Source organism: Rhea pennata, chromosome 2, assembly GCF_028389875.1.
Source record: "Rhea pennata isolate bPtePen1 chromosome 2, bPtePen1.pri, whole genome shotgun sequence".
NCBI classification, from domain to species: domain Eukaryota; kingdom Metazoa; phylum Chordata; class Aves; order Rheiformes; family Rheidae; genus Rhea; species Rhea pennata.
Genome location: NC_084664.1, coordinates 110,081,251 through 110,101,536, shown reverse-complemented (window position 1 = coordinate 110,101,536; position 20,286 = coordinate 110,081,251). Strand labels below are relative to the sequence as shown.

At 35.5% G+C, this 20,286-nt stretch overlaps 1 protein-coding gene across 6 annotated transcripts in view; it reads left to right on the top strand.

The window, feature by feature from the left end:
• Positions 1-19,104, top strand: part of ANKRD12 (ankyrin repeat domain 12) — a 69,700-nt gene extending 50,596 nt beyond the window's left edge. For 5 of the 6 annotated variants that reach the window (XM_062570138.1, XM_062570140.1, XM_062570136.1 and 2 more), the window contains 5 exons: positions 623-5,298; positions 12,190-12,288; positions 13,939-14,082; positions 17,125-17,220; positions 17,552-19,104. In XM_062570138.1, coding sequence (XP_062426122.1) covers positions 623-5,298; positions 12,190-12,288; positions 13,939-14,082; positions 17,125-17,220; positions 17,552-17,737 — 5,201 coding nt within the window. In that variant the 3' untranslated portion in view covers positions 17,738-19,104. The remainder of the gene's footprint in view (positions 1-622; positions 5,299-12,189; positions 12,289-13,938; positions 14,083-17,124; positions 17,221-17,551) is intronic. The other variant, XM_062570141.1, reaches the window with a different exon arrangement.
• The last annotated feature ends 1,182 nt before the right edge of the window (positions 19,105-20,286 follow it).

Genomic DNA, 20,286 nt, shown 5'->3' with positions numbered 1-20,286 from the left:
TTTTTTTTTTTTAATCTTTTGATTTGACTTAAAAGCCTTAATTCTAGGAAGAAGGTAGATTGTGTATTTTGAAGAATTTTGCCTCTTTCAGTTATATAACAGTGTAACTGAGGGCTTTCATAGCCCTTTGGTATATGTGGTAGACTTTTATGAATACTAATGACTAACTTAGAAAATTTACAGAAACTTCTGGTTTTATTCCTGAATTACAAACCAAACATAACTTCTGTTCTGTTAATTCTGTAGTACAAGACTATCGTTCAGCGTATTACTCTTTCACCTTAACTTTTTAAATACTTATTTTGAAAAATACAAAATCTTAACTTACAAAATTAATCTTACTGCATACAAAATAGTTAATAGATTTGAGTGTGTGTGTAAGATAATGTGTGAGTATGGTATTTGTAGTAAGTGTACATCATGAAAGTTTGGGGTTTGGGGTATTTTGTTTGTTTTTAAGCATAAACTGCTACGTGACAAGAACTGCAGCAATGGTGGTCATTTTTTTTTGAACAGGCCATGTTCATTGTGATATTCTACTTTGATATTTTTGTATAAAGTTGCCATTTGGTGCTCAAAGCAAGAAGAAACATTCAACTAATTTTTGCTTTTCTCAATCTAGATTCTGAAGAGGCTCCATCTGTAAATCCTTCCAGTGTAGAAGGCAATGTTGATTCAGAAGCAGAAAAAGATTCTGTAGTCAATGACAGCAAACAAATGGTCCCTAATAAGGCGCCACCTCCCTCTGCGGTTGATGAGTATGAGTTTAAAGATGATGATGATGATGAAATGAAAAAAATGATTGACGACAGACATATTCTTAGAAAAGACTTGAGGAAAGAGGATGAGACTGAAGCCGAAAAGAACAGTTTATTTGTGAAACAAGAAAAGGTTGTGTTTTCAAAAACACTTAAAAACAAAAAACAGAAATCATCTAGGGTTTTGTATTCAAGTTCTGAAAGTTCAGATGAAGACGTACTTCAAGACAAAAAGATTGTCTCTCCTTGTTCTATTTCAGAGACATCACATTCTGATGTAAGAGTAAAGAAAGAATACATAGGTATAAATGAACACAAGCAAAAGGGCAAAGTTAAAAAGAAACTAAAAAATCAGAGCAAAAATAAAGAGAATCAAGAACTAAAGCAAGAAAAAGAAAATGCTAGAGTCACAAATGTAGCTACTCCGGGGTTGGATTCTTTAGATAAAACTAGAGAGGAGGAAACTTTTAAGAAATCTTTCAGCCCAAAAGAAGATTCTTCTTTACATCTGTTTCATATCACTGCTGGCAAATCTCCTAAACATCCTTGTGGATTAAGTGAAAAGCAGGCAGCACCACTAAAGCAAGAAAACACTAAAACTTGCTCATCACCAGGAGGCTCTGAAATAACATTGCAATCCGAATTAGTTCGGTATGATCACAACACTGATTCTGAATATCAAGTAGAAAGTTCTAGTGGCAAGTCTTGTAAGCATAAAGAAAAAAGCAAGCATCATCAGAAAGAATTTCACTTAGACTTTGGTGAAAAATCAAGTCCTAAAATTAAAGAGGAAGATAATAGTACAACATTTGAGAATTCTGAGTATACTCTGAAAAAGATGGACAAGGAAGGTAAAACAATTAAAAAGCATAAATTGAGACACAAAGAAAGAGACAAAGATAAGCATAAAAAGGAGCAGGATGGGGAAAAGGAAAAACATAAACATAAAGATAACACTAAAGAGGTCCAAAGAAGTATCGAGTTTGACAGAGAATTTTGGAAAGAGAATTTTTTCAAAAGCGATGAAACTGAAGATACTGTATTAAGTATAGAACATGAATCTCTTTCTTCAGACAGAAAATCAAAGTTTGAAAAAGCTGTGGTGAAAGAAGATAAATCAGTTAAACAGTTCCAGAAAGAGAGAAGTGTTAAAGAGGAGAGAGAGAGAAACAGAAAGGAAAATGAGAGATTTCTCAAGGATGAAAAAACAAAAGAAGAAAAAGAAATCGTGCTTGCAGATAAAGAAATGGAACTGTTTTGCTTAGGTGTTAAAGATGAGGCAGCTGCCATGTATTCAGTAGAAAAGGAAACAGATATTGAAAAGCAAGAAAAAACTTTAAAGGAAAATAAAGAAAAGACTGAAAAACGAATCTCAGTCAAGGAAAGAGATGCTGAAAAGATGGAAAGAAAAAATGTAGAAAAGGAGAAAAAGGTAAAACATGAATACAAGTCAGAGAAAGAAAAAGCAGAGCTAAATGAAGGTATAGAGAAAGTAAAGGAAAAACCCAATTTCCAGCAAGCAGAAAGATCCCATAAAGAAAACGATAAAATAAAAAGCATTAGTACTTTTAAAAAACTTGATGACAAAGAAAGAAACAAAGAAAAGTTTGAGAAGAAGCATGATAAAGAAAAATTTGATAAAGACAGACATTTGGCTGAAAGCAAAGAAAAACACTGTATTGAAAGAAAAGTCAAACAGTCTGAAAAAGAATCTGACTATATTAAGTCTGAAAAAAATAGAACTAAAGACAAAGAGAAGGAACCTGAAAAAAAAGATAAATCCAAAGATAAAGAGAGCTCGACAGTAGCAAACTCCAAGCATGTTCAAGAAGAAAGGAGATGCAGTATTACAGAAGGTAATAAAACAGTGCATGACAAACTGTCGTCTTTGAAAGAAAAACCAAAAGATGATTTGTTGAAAACTCCAGATGGTAGAGAGAAAGATAAAAAAGATAAAGATATAGACCGATACAAAGAAAGAGACAAGCATAAAGATAAAATGCATCACACTAGCTTGCTTAAACTAAAACTTGAACATGAAAAACTTAAGCCTAAGCCATGTCCTGCACCAAAAGATGCTCGACCTAAAGAAAAAAGATTAGTCAATGATGACTTAATGCAAACTAGTTTTGAAAGAATGCTTAGTCTTAAAGATTTGGAAATTGAGCAGTGGCATAGAAAACATAAAGAAAAAATAAAACAGAAAGAGAAGGAACGTTTAAGGAATCGCACTTGCTTAGAACTTAAGATAAAAGAAAAAGCAAAGCATTCATTAGCGGAAGTAAAAAACAAGGAACTGATTCGTTCAAAAAGCTCAGAGTTGTCCGATGTTTGCCTGAAGGAGAAACAGCAGAAAGAAGGTACAATTAATAGATCTCAATCAGTAGATACAAAAACTGTAAATGTAAAACCATCATTGGTTTTAGAAAATATAAATAGATCTCCAAAATCAGAAAGTGAAAAGACAGGTTTGAGCTCCAGATCAGTGTCTATGATTTCAGTCGCAAGCTCTGAGGATTCTTGCCATACCACAGTAACTACTCCAAGGCCTATAACTGAATATGATTCAGACTTCATGCTAGAAGGTTCTGATTCCCAAATGTCTTTTTCACAATCACCGTTTTTGGCAAGTGCCAAATCACCAGCTCTTCTTGAAAGAGAGACTGATAGCATTGCTGAGTTGGCAGATCGCAATAAGCCACCTTTCCCAAGCAGACTTCCACCAGCCTATGTTAGATCGGCATCTGTTGAAGATGTTAAACTAGTTTTAAATGAGTGTAGACCTGTTGTAGAGGTGCGAAGATGCAGTATGCCTGCTGCTGTTCCTGAGCATAGCAAACAGGCTCGGATACCAGAAGAAAATAACCAGAATGCTCTACCATCAGTTCAGAGTTATGCTTGCACTTCTCCTAAACCAGAACTATCATGTAGCATGCTTGAAAGAGATTTTCAAAATAGTATGTCTGGTTTGCAGTCAAACTTCACATCCTCTCCAGCTGGAGCCATTAGCAGCAACAAGCAGGTAATAACGGGTACAAGTGCTATTAAAAATATTGCTCAGATAAGCCCTTCAGAAGAATTTAATATGCATTTAGAGTCACATAGTCAAAGTGGTATGACTCAGCAGACCAAACCATGGGATGTGCCTTTTGACAGACTTAATTCATTAAACAACGAATGTAACAGCTCAGGTTATGGTATATCAGAGCAAGATACTAATGTTGTAGCAATGCATAATTCTGAAAACAGGACTTTAAAAGAGCAAAAATTACCTGAACTTTTGCCTCAGCATGCTGAAATCAAGGGAAATGCCAGTTTTCAGGAATCTGCATCATTTTTACCTTCTCAGTCGCCTTGTTCTTTGCCTATCCAGCCACTCCCAGATATATCTAAACACATTTCTTTACCAGGCACTAGTAGTCAAGATTCATTATTTGTACAGCAGCAAAGTATAGTTCAAACTGCAATTTCTACTTTGGATACAGATGCTAATAGTACCAGAGAGACAGAAAATTCTTTCTTCCCTTCAAGTGTTAAGAAGGCTGATGTACCTGTTGCTGTATATTCCGAGAACTCTGCTAAGGATATTTCACAGAGTTATGAAAGAGTGAATGATTTGCGTACAGTAGTGATAGAAGAAGAGACTACTGAGGGTGATCCCAGTTCACAATTAAATACAAATCTGTATGCATTCAATAAACTTGTTTGCAGGAATGCTCAAATTGAAGTGGATAGTAACACAATGGATACTACAGATAATAGAAATGAAAAAAAACAACAAGAAAATTTGGTGTCAGTTGATGTTGTTAATAATAACGCTGACACTGATCTTTGTGAAACAAGTTCAGGAATGTTAAAAGAACTTATGAATGAATCAGCTAATAAAAAAACCTGCACTGCAGATAGAGAAAATACGTTAACAGATGATCCATCACAATACTCTTTATCTAACTTGGAAAATAGTTCACAACAGATTATGCAGGAAGAGGTGCATAAATATAGTCAAATAGTTAAACTAGAAGGAGAAGAAATTGCTGAGGATCAGAAAGTGGAAGAGCAAGAAATACCTCAAAGAATCACAAGAAATAGAGCAAATTTGCTTGCTAACCAAGGTAAGCAGAATCCTGTTGGGTGCACACTGACATCAGAAAAAGAGTCTGAATCATCAGCATCTATGAAAGGAAGAATTAGATTAACTGAGGAAGATGATGCTCAGGTACATCACCCACGTAAAAGAAAAGTGTCTCGTGTCCCTCAGCCTGTGCAAGTGAACCCTTCTTTACTGCAAGCTAAGGAGAAAACACAGCAGTCTTTGGCAGCTATTGTTGATTCTTTGAAACTCGAAGAGATTCAGCCATACAGTTCGGAGAGAGCAAATCCATATTTTGAATACCTACACATAAGAAAAAAAATAGAAGAGAGGCGTAAATTACTGTGCAGTGTTATTCCTCAGGCACCTCAATATTATGATGAATATGTGACCTTCAATGGATCATACCTGCTGGATGGCAATCCCTTGAGCAAGATATGCATTCCAACTGTAAGTAACATGATCTTCCAGGATTGCAGTACAATGAAAGGCGTATTTTGTTTTCACTTTTGTAGCTTTCATATTCTTCGTAAGTTGCTTCTGAAAAATCTCACCCTTCATCTTTAGGGTTCAGTAAAATTCTTAGGCTGAAAATCATGAATTGGCCCATGTCAAATTAATACTGACATCATACGTAAAAAGCCCGTTTGATGGAAATATAAGTAGTGCTGTCATGGTCGTTACCAGACGAGCAATCATGTAAGACACCTGTAAAAGGTACATAAGCAATTTTTTCTCATATGTCAAAGTGTTTCCTAGTGTAAAACCTATCTTCTCCACATTTCTGCTGACATTAGTCCAGCTAAAACTCATTATTCAAAGCTGTGTTTTGCTCTAAGATGTTCAGTTTATCACCTTTAAATAAGGTGATAATATATATACTTCAAATATACTTTAAATAAATATACTATATAAATATACTATATAAATATACTTTAAATAAGAGTACCTGCTAACTGTTTAAATTTCTCCTTCGTATCCTGAAGAGCATAAAATGTGATCTGCTGTGTCCCAGCTTTTGTAATACATCAGTTTAAAGTGTTCTGAATTTTATTTAATCATGTGAAATTGGTTTCCATTTCATTGAAGAACATCTGTAGTTCAAGGACATTTGTCTAGTTCTAAGCTTGCTATAGGTATCATTAGCAGTATGCTCATGTCAGAATTGTGGAAGAGATCGATAATTTGAGACCTCTGTGTAATGTAGCAAATAATTGGCACAAGTGCAGTTGATATCATTCTTTGCTGTAAAGGTGTCCCTCAAGGTATCTTAAAATACTGTGATCACTGCCAGTCTCTGTTCTGAACTGTACCGGTTATACAAGTCAACATAATCACTGTAGCACTTGAATAATACTTCCTTTCTTTGATCCTTAGCACAACTGATTCTGTGTTTATTGTTACAAAAAGTAGGGACAGGGGAGTTCCAAAACGTAGTGTATTTGCTAACCCCAAGAAATAGAAGGAGACTTTATAAGTTTCTGCCTATCCTCTGACCAGGTGCTCACACTTAAACCACCCCAGTTCTAAGGTAAACATACTAACTTAAACCTCTTGGAAAGATTTAAGTTAATGAGCTTGGTAGTTGAAATGGGCTGAGGCCACACACTTGATTTCCTAAAGCAGTTATTTGGCCAACATGCAGTAACTTGGAAATGTCAGAATTCAGTAGTGTTTGATTAAATGCCCATTACTTGTCAAGTTATGGAAACCTCTGGCTTTGGGGCGAATGGGGAGAATACCTTAATCCTTCAGTCTGCTAGTTTGAACTGTTTGTGCATATGAAATCTCATACACACAATCTAAGCATCCAGTATTCAGTCTCCAGATTTCTGAATGGACTATTGTGTTTACTCCTTTAAGATAACTTGCCCCTACTTGAGATGCTTCCTTAATTTTCTCCAGGAGAACTGCAGATTCCCTTGATTAAGTAATGAACATAAATTTTACGTATAGAGGTAAATTCTAAAAATTGTCCTTGATTCATTCCAGAAGTAGTCATAATTCCCAGCTCTCACTTTTCCACTAGGTCCCATATCTGCCTGAGAAATATGTATGCATGTATATCCTCTCATACTCAGCAAGTTCTCTTTTATCTGATAGTGATCATAGTTCTTTGAAATAAATAACAAGTTAATTATGGTTTGAGGAAAGATACAGGCAAGATAGCACTTTTATTTAGTCTGTAAATGGATTAGGATGTGTAATGAGGCCAGACTGCCGGCCTTCCCCAGTCTAGATATCTTTTTCAGTAGCTGTTGCAGTTTCTATACTATGTCTTTATCACCAGAAGCAGAGTGTGTGTGTTTTTTATAGTAACTGCTAGTTGAGTACATAGTGTTTCCAAGCTACAACTCACTGATTTGGCATCACACTCAAGTGCTTCATTTGGAATAACCAGAAAGTGCAGAAATGTGGCTTATTTTTTCCCTAGCCCACTTCTACCTGGGCAGCGCAGCTCATTTCCCTGTCCTAAATGGGAATGTGTGTAGGCATGAGAAGAAAAATAGAGGGTTATTGACTTGATATTTAAGAGTTGCCTCATACTTCCTTCCTGTCTCTCTGGCTATGTATAATAAGGACTCTGTAGCTCATGAGAATAAACTTAGGGAGTTGTGTAGTGCAAATTTTTGGGTAGCTGAAGTCCAGTAAATATCAGAGGTGCATGCAGGCTCCCTATTTTCATGGCTTCTAATTACTCTTTTTTTTTTTCTTTCTGGCTTGCTTCCCTATACATACATGTCTTGCTGACACTGGCATTTAAAGTTAGGTACTTGTTTTGTTTGTATATTTATAGTACTGTCAGTAGTTCACAGTTGTAGAACAGACATGACTTTTTTTGTTGTATGCTCAGAAGGAGGGGGAAAAAAGATACTAAGAAGTCACAATAAATCTTTATGAAATTAGTGTTCATTTCCTTTAGGAGTAAGAGTGTATGAAAACAGTGAAATTTGGAAACTAGGGGAAGCTTAGTGTTTATATGCAAACTGTTCCAAGTCTCAGTGTTAAAGCTAAATATATTGTCTTCACATTGACATTCACACAGTGATATTAAATAAAATAGGAATTTAAGAAAGAATATCTGATTTCTAGTAGCCTATGTAAATTATGAGGCAAAAATCAGATTACTAGAGAATCATTGAAGAACCACCTAAGGAAACTCTCCTATCATAAAGGTCGTTTAACAGTTGCATATTATATTATGCATAATAACACATGCATGTTGTTAATCTTCCATAATTGTTGAGAGTCGAGGTGTATCCCTTTACTTTCATGTTGCTGGAAAATGTGTACATCAATTTATAAACAAAACACTCATTTTTGAGTATGAAATCTTCAGTTTAGCAATACTTTTTTTAATGATATTTTTAAAGGGAACTATCATGATTGTTACTTCCAGTAGCAACAAACTAAAATTAGTAAGTAATATACACGAACAAGCTCCACAAACAGAACACTGTTCTCCGCACAGGAATTCTTAATGATAAACTATTGTTTGTATGCTTGATAAAACTTCAAGCATCCTGTAGATAGGAACCAGGAGATGGTGAGTTTAAATTTGAGTTCCATTGTATTGTTTACATACTGTAATTTCTAACCCATATCACCTAAGGCCATAAGAGTAGTTGCATATGAATTATGACTTCGCTCTCACCAGTGTAAATATGAAGTAGGTGACATCAGCTCAGTTCAACAAATCTGCATCTTCTAATACAGCAAATCTAAATTGTACTCAACTGTGCTGCCTTTCAGATTGATGCATTAGTAGGTTGTGTTGGGTTTGGTCATCCTTATTTATATTGCTTCCTGAGAAAAGATACCAGGATTATTCATTTCCAGTTTTCTGTGGCTATCTAGCAAACATGTTTCTAGGAAAAGGGGTTCTGTCCAGGCTCTCAGGCACTGTCTTTGAAACTTAAGTAGCAAAAGCTCACTTCAGAAATGTTACCAGAAACATACTTCCCAAACTTATTAAATGTTTTAATGGGAAAGTGGCCCGGTTGATTTTGATGGCAGGGGCAAGGTGAGGAGGGCGAGGATGTATGAAAGTAGTCATGGAGCTTTTGCTTACGTGCGAATCTTGAGTTGCTGATGTTGCTCTTTTTCTGTAACAGTTACAGAGGAGGATTGAAGGCCAAAGAGAGAAGAGTTGGTCTTGCAGTTGTTGCTGTGACGAAGGATGCAAAGAATGCAAGGAACTTTGCATGGTTTTGGGTGCTTGGGTGGTGAGGGTACGTCTTGAACCTTAGCTGTTGCTCAGCAGAACTCCTTTTTGTGCTGCGACGTGGAGGACTAGTGTCTAGGGCAGGGGAGCAAAGTACTGAAGGGCCAAGTGTGGTCTGGTCCTGGGTGCTGCTGGTTCCTCTGAGCAAGATCTCTGAGGCAGCATGGGAAGGCTTGGGGGTCTTTTATTCAGAGTACTCAGCCATCCTTATGGATTCTGGACTCCTAGGAAAACAGCCTGATAAATAACTTAGGTTGTGAAACAAACTGAGGTCACTTTTTCCTTCTGGTGTGTTTAGTTTCATGCTCTGTTCCTGTAGTTCAAAATATGTGTCTGTATTTTCCCTGCACGTTTTACGCTGCCTCTTTAGTTACCATCACTTTGACCAGAGGAGGAGGAGCCCCTGGCTGTTCTTGCAGGCTTGAAACCCTTTTTTCGTTGGAACCTTTTTATTTCTGTTTTCCTTGAGACAAGAACATTTATTTCCTTTGCCCGAATCATGGTCACAGTGTGGAATTCCTAGTAGGTGGTGTCTGAGGACAGAAACTATTTGCAGAACTTAGGGATCTGGGGCTCTTTTTTCTTTTTCCAACCTTTTCAAAGAGAAGGAAAATTTTGCTAAATTACTGTAAACAAAGTGAGTCCTGTACTTAAATTTATATTTTGAAAGACAGGATATGACTTGCTGGAGTCAAGTGTTGTTAGCAGAGGGGCTGTAGGAATCTGTAGGACGGGAAATACCTGTTGCTGTCAGGCGGGAAGTCTTTCCCACTGCTGGTATTCAGTAGTCGCGGAGGGTTGCTCTGAGGCTCGGTGTAAACTCAGCCGGGGCTGTGTCCTCATCCTGGGGGCGTTTCTTCTAGCACGGTTGAATCTCTAGGGTGCACGTCCTCCTAGTTACAAGAAATAACATTTCTGTTTGCTTCTGTTTCAAAACAACATGTTGATCAACATCGTGGGTTCTGTAGGAGAAACCGATCCCGGTCAAGGAGAGCTGAATTTCGGAGGCTTTTGGTTTGCGAGTTTGTGGCTCCACCTGCTGTTCGGCAATGATTTAGTTGTGCCCTGCATTTCGGTACCGCGGCCAATTTGCTAAGAACGTAGGCGGACTGAAGCTTTCCTTTCCTTTTGCGATACCGGTTTGAAAGTCTGTATGTTGATAATCAGTAAAAGCAGTAATCTAATGAAACAACGGTGGGATTTGAAAGAGACCTTTCTTTTACCCCAGTGTGTAATGCCAGCTTCAGAGGCAGAGTTCTGGTATACATTTAAATAAGCACGTATACAAGTTTGCTGTTCAGATAATCATCCCTTTTCACCTATTTCCTATGCTGCTGATTCTAATTTCTCCTGGAAAAAAATACATGGTATATAAATCTAGAGGAAAGAACAGCATTTTAAATTGTTCAGTCCATATGGATGCTTGATGACTCTGAACTACTTGTTCCTGCATACCTGAACTGCATAAAATCAAAGAATATTTAGTCAGATTTATTATCTTCTGCTGCTGTGTTTCTCTATTGAGAAAAGGGCTGAGATTTTTGAGAGATTCTGCCTTTTTTAGTAAAATTCTTCTTTAAAATGGTGTTATTAAGAGCATATTGTCTTTATTGAAAGAGCATGACAGTGCTGTCAAAATTTCCAGACAAAACTGGTCTGTAAAACACCTCAGGCAGACCATGAACACATTCGAATCCATTATAATTGAGAGAGTTTATTCCAGTTTATTATTATTTTTTTTTTTTTTTTTTTTTAAACATACTGATGGCTTTGACGAAATGGCAAATACCATAAACCTTACTCAGTGTTTTGGAAGCCAGACCATTTTCATTAAAAGAGAAATGTGTGCTGTTTAGCAGTTTGAAACTTATTAGGGAGTTGCATATACTTTTACAGCAAAAATAACTTAATGCAAAAATAATTAGTTATTGAATATGATTGTTAATTTTAAATACTGGCTTTCAGTTGGGGAAAATTATCCTGAAATAATTTTCCATGATAATAATTAAATAACTTTTAGTAGATAAATCAGTTTGTTATTGCAGTGTCAAAAATACCTTTTCATCCTTACAGTATGCATGATGGTAATATGCAATATCCAGACAGCCACAAACATTTTAGTAGCTTTTTAACACATTAACCGTATCAATGCTCTTACATCTAGCAGTTACTACACAGCATGCTGAACTGGCAGAGAGAACTTGCATAGGGAAAAGTAAACTTTGGTAGGAGCCTTAGAACTTTGTTTATTGGTTGCTTCTCAAGAAGCATCTAATTTCTGTAGTTGCCGTGAGGGCTCCAGGTATCACTTCAGATACAGGTCAGACAGGATAATAGTATCTGCTGTTCACTACAATAGACTGTAAAAATGGGAGATGTTTTGAGTGTAGCCAGTCAATAATAGTGTAGATAGCTCATTCAGAGAAGTCTGTCTAAACATTTTTCTAGGAACAAACTTTGTTGTTTGTTTGTTGGTGGGGTGTTGTTTGGTTTTTTTTTTGTGTTTTTTTTTTTTTTTTTTGTTTTGTTTTTTTTTTTTTGGGGGGGGGGAATAACTTATGGCTTTTTTAAGCCACTGCTTGGGGTTCTAGTTACTTGGTGTGCTTGCTTATTCTTTCTGTTCCTAAGATTAGGAATATGATCTCTCATCTTCTGTGCTATATAGGATGCCAGTGACACTGTATAGATGCATTTCTTTAGTAATCTTTAATTTTTCTTTCTGTGTTCTTGTATATGGATAGACAGTTATTAACTTCCCAAAATGAACAGTTTGTGCTTTAAAAAGTCTAAAATTTGAAGCAATTGTATTTTAAAGATCTTCTTATATATAGCTCTTCTAAAGAGTAACTGTGGCATTCTGACAATGACTGGTTAAAATCATTAAACAGTATGAAATGCTATTTTAATCAGGTTTATTAACTTTATCATAAACTTCATAACTTATTATTGCAAATGGATTGAAATCACCTAATTAATGGAACATAACAAAATGCTCAAATTTTCCCTAAAAAGTAGTGTGCTAATGTTTTCTTAAATGAATGTTCAAATCATATAGGCTATGTAAAACATGTGTTAAACACATGTTCGCTATACTATTTATAAAACTTTTTCCATAGATCACACCACCTCCCTCACTGTCGGACCCGCTTAAGGAACTGTTTAAACAACAGGAGGTTGTAAGGATGAAACTACGTCTACAGCACAGTATTGAAAGGGTAAGACTAAAGTAACCTTTCTTAATTCCCATCTTTAAACTTCAGGACAAGGGGGGTGTTCTAATGGATAGACTATACTTTACTCAATAAAATAATGCTTTAGAAATAAAGTACTTTCTAAATTTATGAATCAGACAAATATTGCAAAAAGGTAACTATAAATTCAGTATTATGTGGTAATCTAGAGAACTATTATTAGTAGTATACTGAAAGGGTAAGAAGCTTTTTGCTGTTAACTGCTGTAAGATGTAATTCAAACTCTTCTATGGGCCATGGGGAGTGAGAAGAAAGCTGCGGATTATAGTTTTGAAAGCTGATAATGGTTGTAAGCTGTAGAAACAGTCTTTGAATTTAACTTTTTTTTGTCTTTTTAAATAAATTTAAGCAACAGTAAAATTCTGTACTGACAGCTACATTTGTAGTTTGTTTAAATCAGAAGACTCATTTAGCTCTAAGACTAAAATGTTAATATTTACAATATTCTGTTTGTAAACACTGCCTAAACTTATGTTAGAACTACATCTGTAGTCCTTACTGAATTTGAATACAGAATTGGAGAAAATATGCCTGGTTTAAGGGTTTTTTTCTAGTCACAGATTGCCCAAACATTTTTCCTTGGCAGACTAAGTTCTGATACATTTAGTGTTGTAGGCTAGATTGCTTGTGGACACAAAGACAGGACCCCTTTTTCATGCATAAAATACATTAGGAGCTTCGACGTGGTTTCTACAAGCAGCTGGCTCATGAAAACTCAATGTAGTAGTTCTTGATTAAGTTATTTTTGATGTAGCTTAGAAAATCAATAGAAGAAATCAAAACTAGTTATAAAATAACAAGCACCATGAATGTAAACAAGATTCAAGTTCTGACTAAAAAGAGATTAGTTGTGACCAAGAAAAGACAACTGTTTTTCTATCTTCCTAACTTCTTTTAATCCACTTTGTTTTCTTTTGAAAAAAAAATCAAGCTACTATGTTGCAGAACAATAACAAATATATAACTGCTTCTGTGTCTTACAAAATTCTGCATATGTTTTGTATTTTTGTTACTTTGCTCGAATGCACTGTTCTTCAAATCCAACTCCATAATCCTATAAGCTAGGTTAGGCCAACTGAGACGATATTTTTTTTTTCCTTAAATCAAACAAGAATTTTCATGTATCTGTAGATTTATGAAGTTTCTGTGTATTTTTTTTTAAAAAAAGTCCAATCACAAAGCATATTTCTGCTTCAGTGTGCCTGACTTTACAAGCACATGACAAAAATCTTCATTCAGTTGAGAGTTACAAACCTGTATCTTAATCCTAGGTACCTTATCTCCTACTTTTTTTTTTTTTTTTTTTTTTTAATTCGCCTTCTTCATCAACTGGAACTTGTGTCAGGAGCATTAAATGGAAAATGTGGGCCTGACTTTCATCCAACAGTGAAAAACATTTTTTCAGTTCCAAGATTCAGGAAACATTCTTGGTATCAGTAAATAAATATTTTATAATCAGTTGAATAAACAGCCACCACTCCTCCTTTAAGTCCTGCATCTTTCAAAAATGTAAGCCAAAAAAAGAAATATTTAAATACATAGACTTTTTATGAATGAAATTGAAATGCTAATTTATGAAATATATACTTATACATTGATATTTTATTCTATTAGGAAAAGCTTATCGTTTCTAATGAACAAGAAGTTCTACGTGTTCATTATCGAGCAGCAAGAACTCTAGCTAATCAAACACTACCATTCAGTGCCTGCACTGTTCTGCTAGATGCTGAGGTTTATAATGTGCCTCTGGATGCTCAGGTAAAGAGATGTGTTTCGGGGAAAAAAAATCTTCTATAATCTAATTCAAAAGGAGCATTTGGAGAGAATTCTAGTCTCATGGTGAAACTGTCATTGGAATTAAGATTTTGCACATTATAGATGGCCATTTTGATTAGGTTTCTTTTTGAGTTTCTTTGCAATGAAAAAAGGATACAGATACATGTATATGGCTTTTTCCATTGTACTGTGTCTATTTTTCCAACACCTACAAAAATGATACAAAAGATAAGATGAGACTACTGCTTTGCTGTGTTTTTGTGAAATCTAATTTAAATCGTAACTACATGTTTATTTTTTTGTTTTTTTAAGGAAGCTCACAAACGTAGATCAAACCAAACAAAAACTGTCTGTAGTAACAGTCTGTAGTGTATCATCAGTCCAAAGAAGTGGGATGATTTTTAAAGCTTTGAAATGTTTTGTAGAGATATCTACATAATGCCTTTCTGCTCTCCGTAAGATGATCATTAAACTGTTCTATAAGGAGCAGATTACTAGCAGTGAAGACCTTGAACATAACCGGATAAAAGCACTTTTTTCAAAATCACTTCAAATCTGGGATCTCCTTGTTATTTACATGTTCAATCTTAGCATATAGTTTCTAGTTTAAAATAAAATGGGCAGTATGCTATATAAATCTGCTGCAGCCCTGTCTCTGACAGAATATGGTTTTATGTTATCAGTGTTTTGTGAGCAGGTCTGCTAACAAGAATGGAAACTGCATCTTAACTCATTTTGGTGTCTGTAAGATGCACATAATGGAAGGACTTTGAAATTTGCTGTTATGGATGTAATGAAAATGTTGATACATTGAACAGTGGGCATTTTAAAACGAAACACCTACATTTCAGACATACCTGGAATTCTACTTTAGTTTGTGAACCCATTATAAGCTTATTATAGCTTATAGTGTTTTCTGAATCTGTGCTATTATGTTTTTCTATCTTTTAAAGAACTAGAGCTATGCAGAACAAGGTGATTGAGCAAGAGGTATCATCAGCTTTGTGGAAACTGTATTGTTCTCCCAGTTTTAGCTTTGTACTCACAAATTTTTAAATAATCATTTCCTTAAAAACCCTAAGTGATGGGGCAAAACTGAGATCTTCTCTTTTGTTAACAATTAAAATACCATTAGTTCTAGGGTTCAGAATGTCTCTGCTTTTTTTGCCCTAACTAAAAGGCAACTTAAAAGATTTTTCAGAATTTTGACACACATCTGAGTTAGGTTTATATTTGCATGCTGTTGATACTTTACAATTGATTTTAAATAAGTTGATTTTCTATTTGAATTCTGTGAGGGAAAAGGAACTCTTATGAGAGAGTCATTTTTTTCCTCAAGTATTGCTGCCATTTTTTACTATTTTACTGTTTACTATTTTACACTTAAAATAAGGGACACACTCCTGCCCTCTCATTACTTCAGCGGTTTTGTGTTCCAGGCTGCAGTAATTTTTCATGGAAGAGAGTAATACTGCACATAATGCTCAGCAGAGTATTAAGTATGCTTTTAATTATCACTGAAGCCTGTGTTTTTAAACTACAGGCTTGAAAGCGATGCTCTAATTTAAATTTGTTTAATAGGAAGGAAGTGAATATGTAAGAAATCATTCTCTTGTAGTAATTCGTTCTAACCCTTTCTTGTTGCCCTTCTCTCAGCAAATCTAATTTTATTGTACAATGAAGAAACATCTTCTGAATAACTTTTTTTTTCTTTTGAGGCAAATAGCTGAGAAAGATGCGTAAGCAAAGATCACATTTATTTGGCAGGAAAACAACAGTCTCGGAAGTTCTTCTGAGGGATTTCACAGTCTTGCAGGCTTGCCGAGAGAGCTGTTGATGTGCAGACTAAGTAGAGCCTCACAGTCGTGTGGCTGAGAGGCTCAGGTTTTTGGTGGACAGTCAGCTGGGTACAGCTCACCTAAATGGCTATAGTTCAGAATTACAAGATCAGTGTTGTTGAGGGCTCTTTCCAGACAAATATGAGCTTTCATTTTGGGAATATCTGAATCCTCAAACAGCTGTTTTCTAGACATTTCTGTGGCTGGCGAGCTTTTTATTTTTTCTGTTCTTGCCCATTGTTGTAGTTAATGTGTTCCTGCAGTGTCCAAGAGATTTGGCTTTCTTTTCTAGAAATAACAGGAGCTTGTGCTGTCTAATAATTACTGTTTAAATGTTGACATAATCTAGTTTTAAGACCATCTGTAGAGAATCGAGTTTCTCACAGTGGACAAATGTGGTATTCCAGATCCTTAGAAAATAGAGAGGGGTTATATATATATATATTTTTTTTAGTGAATTTGATTGGCCAGGACAAATAAGTGTCCTCTCTCTTTTAATCTTCTTTGACACATCTTTCATTCCCCAAAAGTCTGAAAAAGCGAGCTAGTTTTTCATGACTGTTTTGTGGTAATTTTTTTTTCTTATTCCTGCCTTTAAATAGTTGTGCAGCCAATTAAGTCAGATTGCTTAATATTTACTAATTAATGTTTTGGGGGATAGAGGGATAGTGTAGTGGTTATCACATTTGCTTTACATGCTGAAGGTCCTGAGTTCAAGCCCCAGTGGAACCAGCACCGGGAAATCTTTGGGAGGTAGGACTAGATGATCTGCAGAGGTCCTTTCCAGCCTTACTCATTCTGTGATATTTCTGTGATATTTTGCTTTTCTCTGAGAGGACATCCATTTGTTACTGGAATAAAAAGCAAACAAAACAAACAAAGCACGGATAGTAATTTTTTGAAAGATCTGCCTTATACTGATTAAGACTTTAAGGCATAAATCTTGAAGCCTCTTACTTTAAATTTTAAAAATAGCTTTAGCTTGAGGGAATCTGAAAACGTTAGTATTTAGTGAGGAGCTGATTGATAGTGGAAGTGGTCGTCAACAGATATGCTTATAGCTTGATACTTAGAGTTTATTTTTCATCTGAAGCACTGTTTATGAATGTCCCACAAAACATGTTTTACAGTATGAAAGTGAATTATCAAATAACTTGGTTTTAAAAAGACTTTTGTTTCTTTGTAGGCTGATGATAGTAAAACATCAGTGAGGGATCGATTTAATGCAAGACAGTTTATGTCATGGTTACAGGACGTCGATGATAAGTTTGACAAATTAAAGGTATATTTCTTTGTCTTTTCATATCTTTTAAAAAGAAAAGCCTCTATTGTCACTACAAAGATGGTACTAGATTTAAGTGCAGTATAAATTTTTGTAGCAGTTTTAAGGCCACATAAAGTCTAGCAAGATTTAAAAAAAAACTTCTTGTTGATGCCTAATTTAATGGAATAATCTGTGACTTCCTAAACACACAGTGAGGAAATTATTTATTCCCATATAAATGTCTTTCACATTGCTAAAGAGATGCCTAGATATTTTTTCTTTCTTAAACTTTCATTTTTCATACTGTTTTTCAAATACTGAAATAACTTATTTTTGAATTTTAAAATAGACATGCCTTTTGATGAGGCAGCAGCATGAAGCAGCAGCTTTAAATGCGGTACAGAGACTGGAGTGGCAGCTTAAACTACAAGAACTTGATCCTGCTACATACAAATCTATCAGCATTTATGAAATTCAGGAGTTTTATGTTCCTCTTGTTGATGTTAATGATGACTTTGAATTGACACCAATATGACGACTAGTATCATCTGTCTCTTTTTTTCTGTTGTACAACTAGAGACTGATGTGCAATCATACAGAAATGTATTTTTCTTTTAAGACAGAGCACTTAATTTTTTCAGTAATTCAGCTGTCCCTTCAGAAAAATGTTAAACAGTCTTGTTCAAATACAGAGGATGGATACTAATTTGAAAAATCAGTTCCCCAGTAAATAACATTATTTGTATTTTAAAAGTTGTGTATAGTTGTGCGGCTTATTGCTAAAAAAAAGATGACAAAACACAGTGAGTTAACAGCGCTGGAAGCTGTTAATAACTAAAACAGCCACCGAAAAACAAGTGATACTTAATATGCTATAAACCTTTGTTGTATTATGAAACTTCAGTAACAGTTGAACTCCCACAGAAAAGATGAAAAAGCCTGTGGAAGCAAATATAATATTTGGAGGAAGATAGTCTATTAATCTTATTATATTTTGTAAATTACTGTACAGTTTTCTTTTTGGAAAAAGATGTAATATTGTCTTCATTTTTTAATAATTTATTTTATACATATTGTGCAAATGTAAATAGTCTTGTAATGTTCAAACCTGTATAAAATAGATATTTTAATTTTTTTAATTATAAAACTGTTTTTGTCTGTTTTATTGGACCAAAGTTGTAGGGGATTCTCTCTCTCCCTCTCTCCCTCCCTCCCTCCCTCCCTCTCTCCCTCCCTCCCTCTCTCCCTCTCTCTCTCCCCCTCCCTCCCTCTCTCTCCCCCTCCCTCCCTCTCTCTCCCCCTCCCTCCCTCTCTCTCTCTCTCTCCCCCTCCCTCCCTCTCTCTCTCTCTCTCCCCCTCCCTCCCTCTCTCTCTCTCTCTCCCCCTCCCTCCCTCTCTCTCTCTCTCTCCCCCTCCCTCCCTCTCTCTCTCTCTCTCCCCCTCCCTCCCTCTCTCTCTCTCTCTCCCCCTCCCTCCCTCTCTCTCTCTCTCTCCCCCTCCCTCCCTCTCTCTCTCTCTCTCCCCCTCCCTCCCTCTCTCTCTCTCTCTCCCCCTCCCTCCCTCCCCAAGTGTAGTGTGTTCCTGTTTGGCAGTTCTTTTTAACAAGGCATGTGTTTGATTTAGCTGCTTGTTTCATCACTGTAACTGTAAAAGAACTGAAACTGAACTGTATTGCATGCTTCACAGAACTCTCAACTCCTTTACTTCAGTAACTGATACCTAAACAATTGTAATATCTACAAGACTATATTTCATTTTAGTCTGTAATGCCATACCTATGACTTACTATACTAAAAATATTTTTGTGTAAAACATTAAAAAGAAAAAAAAAAAGCTCTTATATGGTGGTCTCATAATAGAGCCTATTTTTTTTCCAACAAAATGCCTTTGAATGAAAATTCTTAAATTGTATATTGTCTATTTTAATATTAATCTATGGAAGGATATGTAAATAGTTGTAAATATAATGTTTAATAAATTTTATTGGTCACATTATTAGTTGGAATTTCTTAATATTGTAACACTTGATTTATCAAATTTTATCATTCCTGCTATAGGGAATATGTAAAGAGGGTCAACTGAAACCCACAAATTCCTGCGTTACAAAATTTAATACTTCTTAATCCTTAGTATTGTTAATGAGCAGGCAGTTAATTATTTATTAGTGAAAGGTTATAGATATTCATGAAAAGATTTGTTACCATCTAGGCCATAAAATATTCAAGAATGCTTGGGATCTGATTTCAGTGAAATTACATCTGAAAGAAACGGGGCTTGTGCAAGAGACCTTTGCCTGGAAAAGAGATTTATAGTACTTGGTTTGAACTGATTTGTAATTATTTGATGAACTACTACAGGACGCTATTCCGTATGCTTATATGAATGCCCAGTGTACCTTTCTTGTGATGGAGAGCAAACAAGCATTAGACAAGAGACTGTAAGGACAGTGTTACTTTCCCATGTGCACATCTTTGCTAGTTAAGAGTCAAGAGTAAAGTAATAGTTACTCAAACACACTAAAGCTGGATAAAGCACCAATTAATGTGTAATTTCTGCCCTGTACTACCTTTTATTCACCCCCCCACACACACTTTTGTTAGGTACTGGAGGAGGAGGAAGTTGATGTTGCTTTTACAAAGGAGTGCCTTACTGAGATCACTCAAAATTGAAAATGTATTGAGGAACATAGCTCCAGAAGAGTATTACAGTTGTAGCAGTTAAATTTGAAAATAATACAGATAGCTGGAGGTGGAGAAGTCCTTTAAAAGAATGGAGAAAAAAATGGATAGAGCTGCAAGGTGCTTCAAAAATAGTAAATGGGCACAACTTCACTGCTTCCAAATACTTAGTCTAATAAGAAGTAAACATGCATATCTGGAAGAACTTACATAGACTTTTTGAAATGTGGGTTGGGTTATGAATACTTCAATTATTTTGTTCAGAAAAAAAAAGATGAATTGGGTTGCAGAGTGTTGGTTACCTTAGGCAAGGGGTGGTGGCAGTGGGTGAGCGCAAAAACAAAAAAAAAAAGTGGGATGGAGACAATCAGGTAGACCTGTCGCTGGAGCTTGGTTTGGAAGCAGT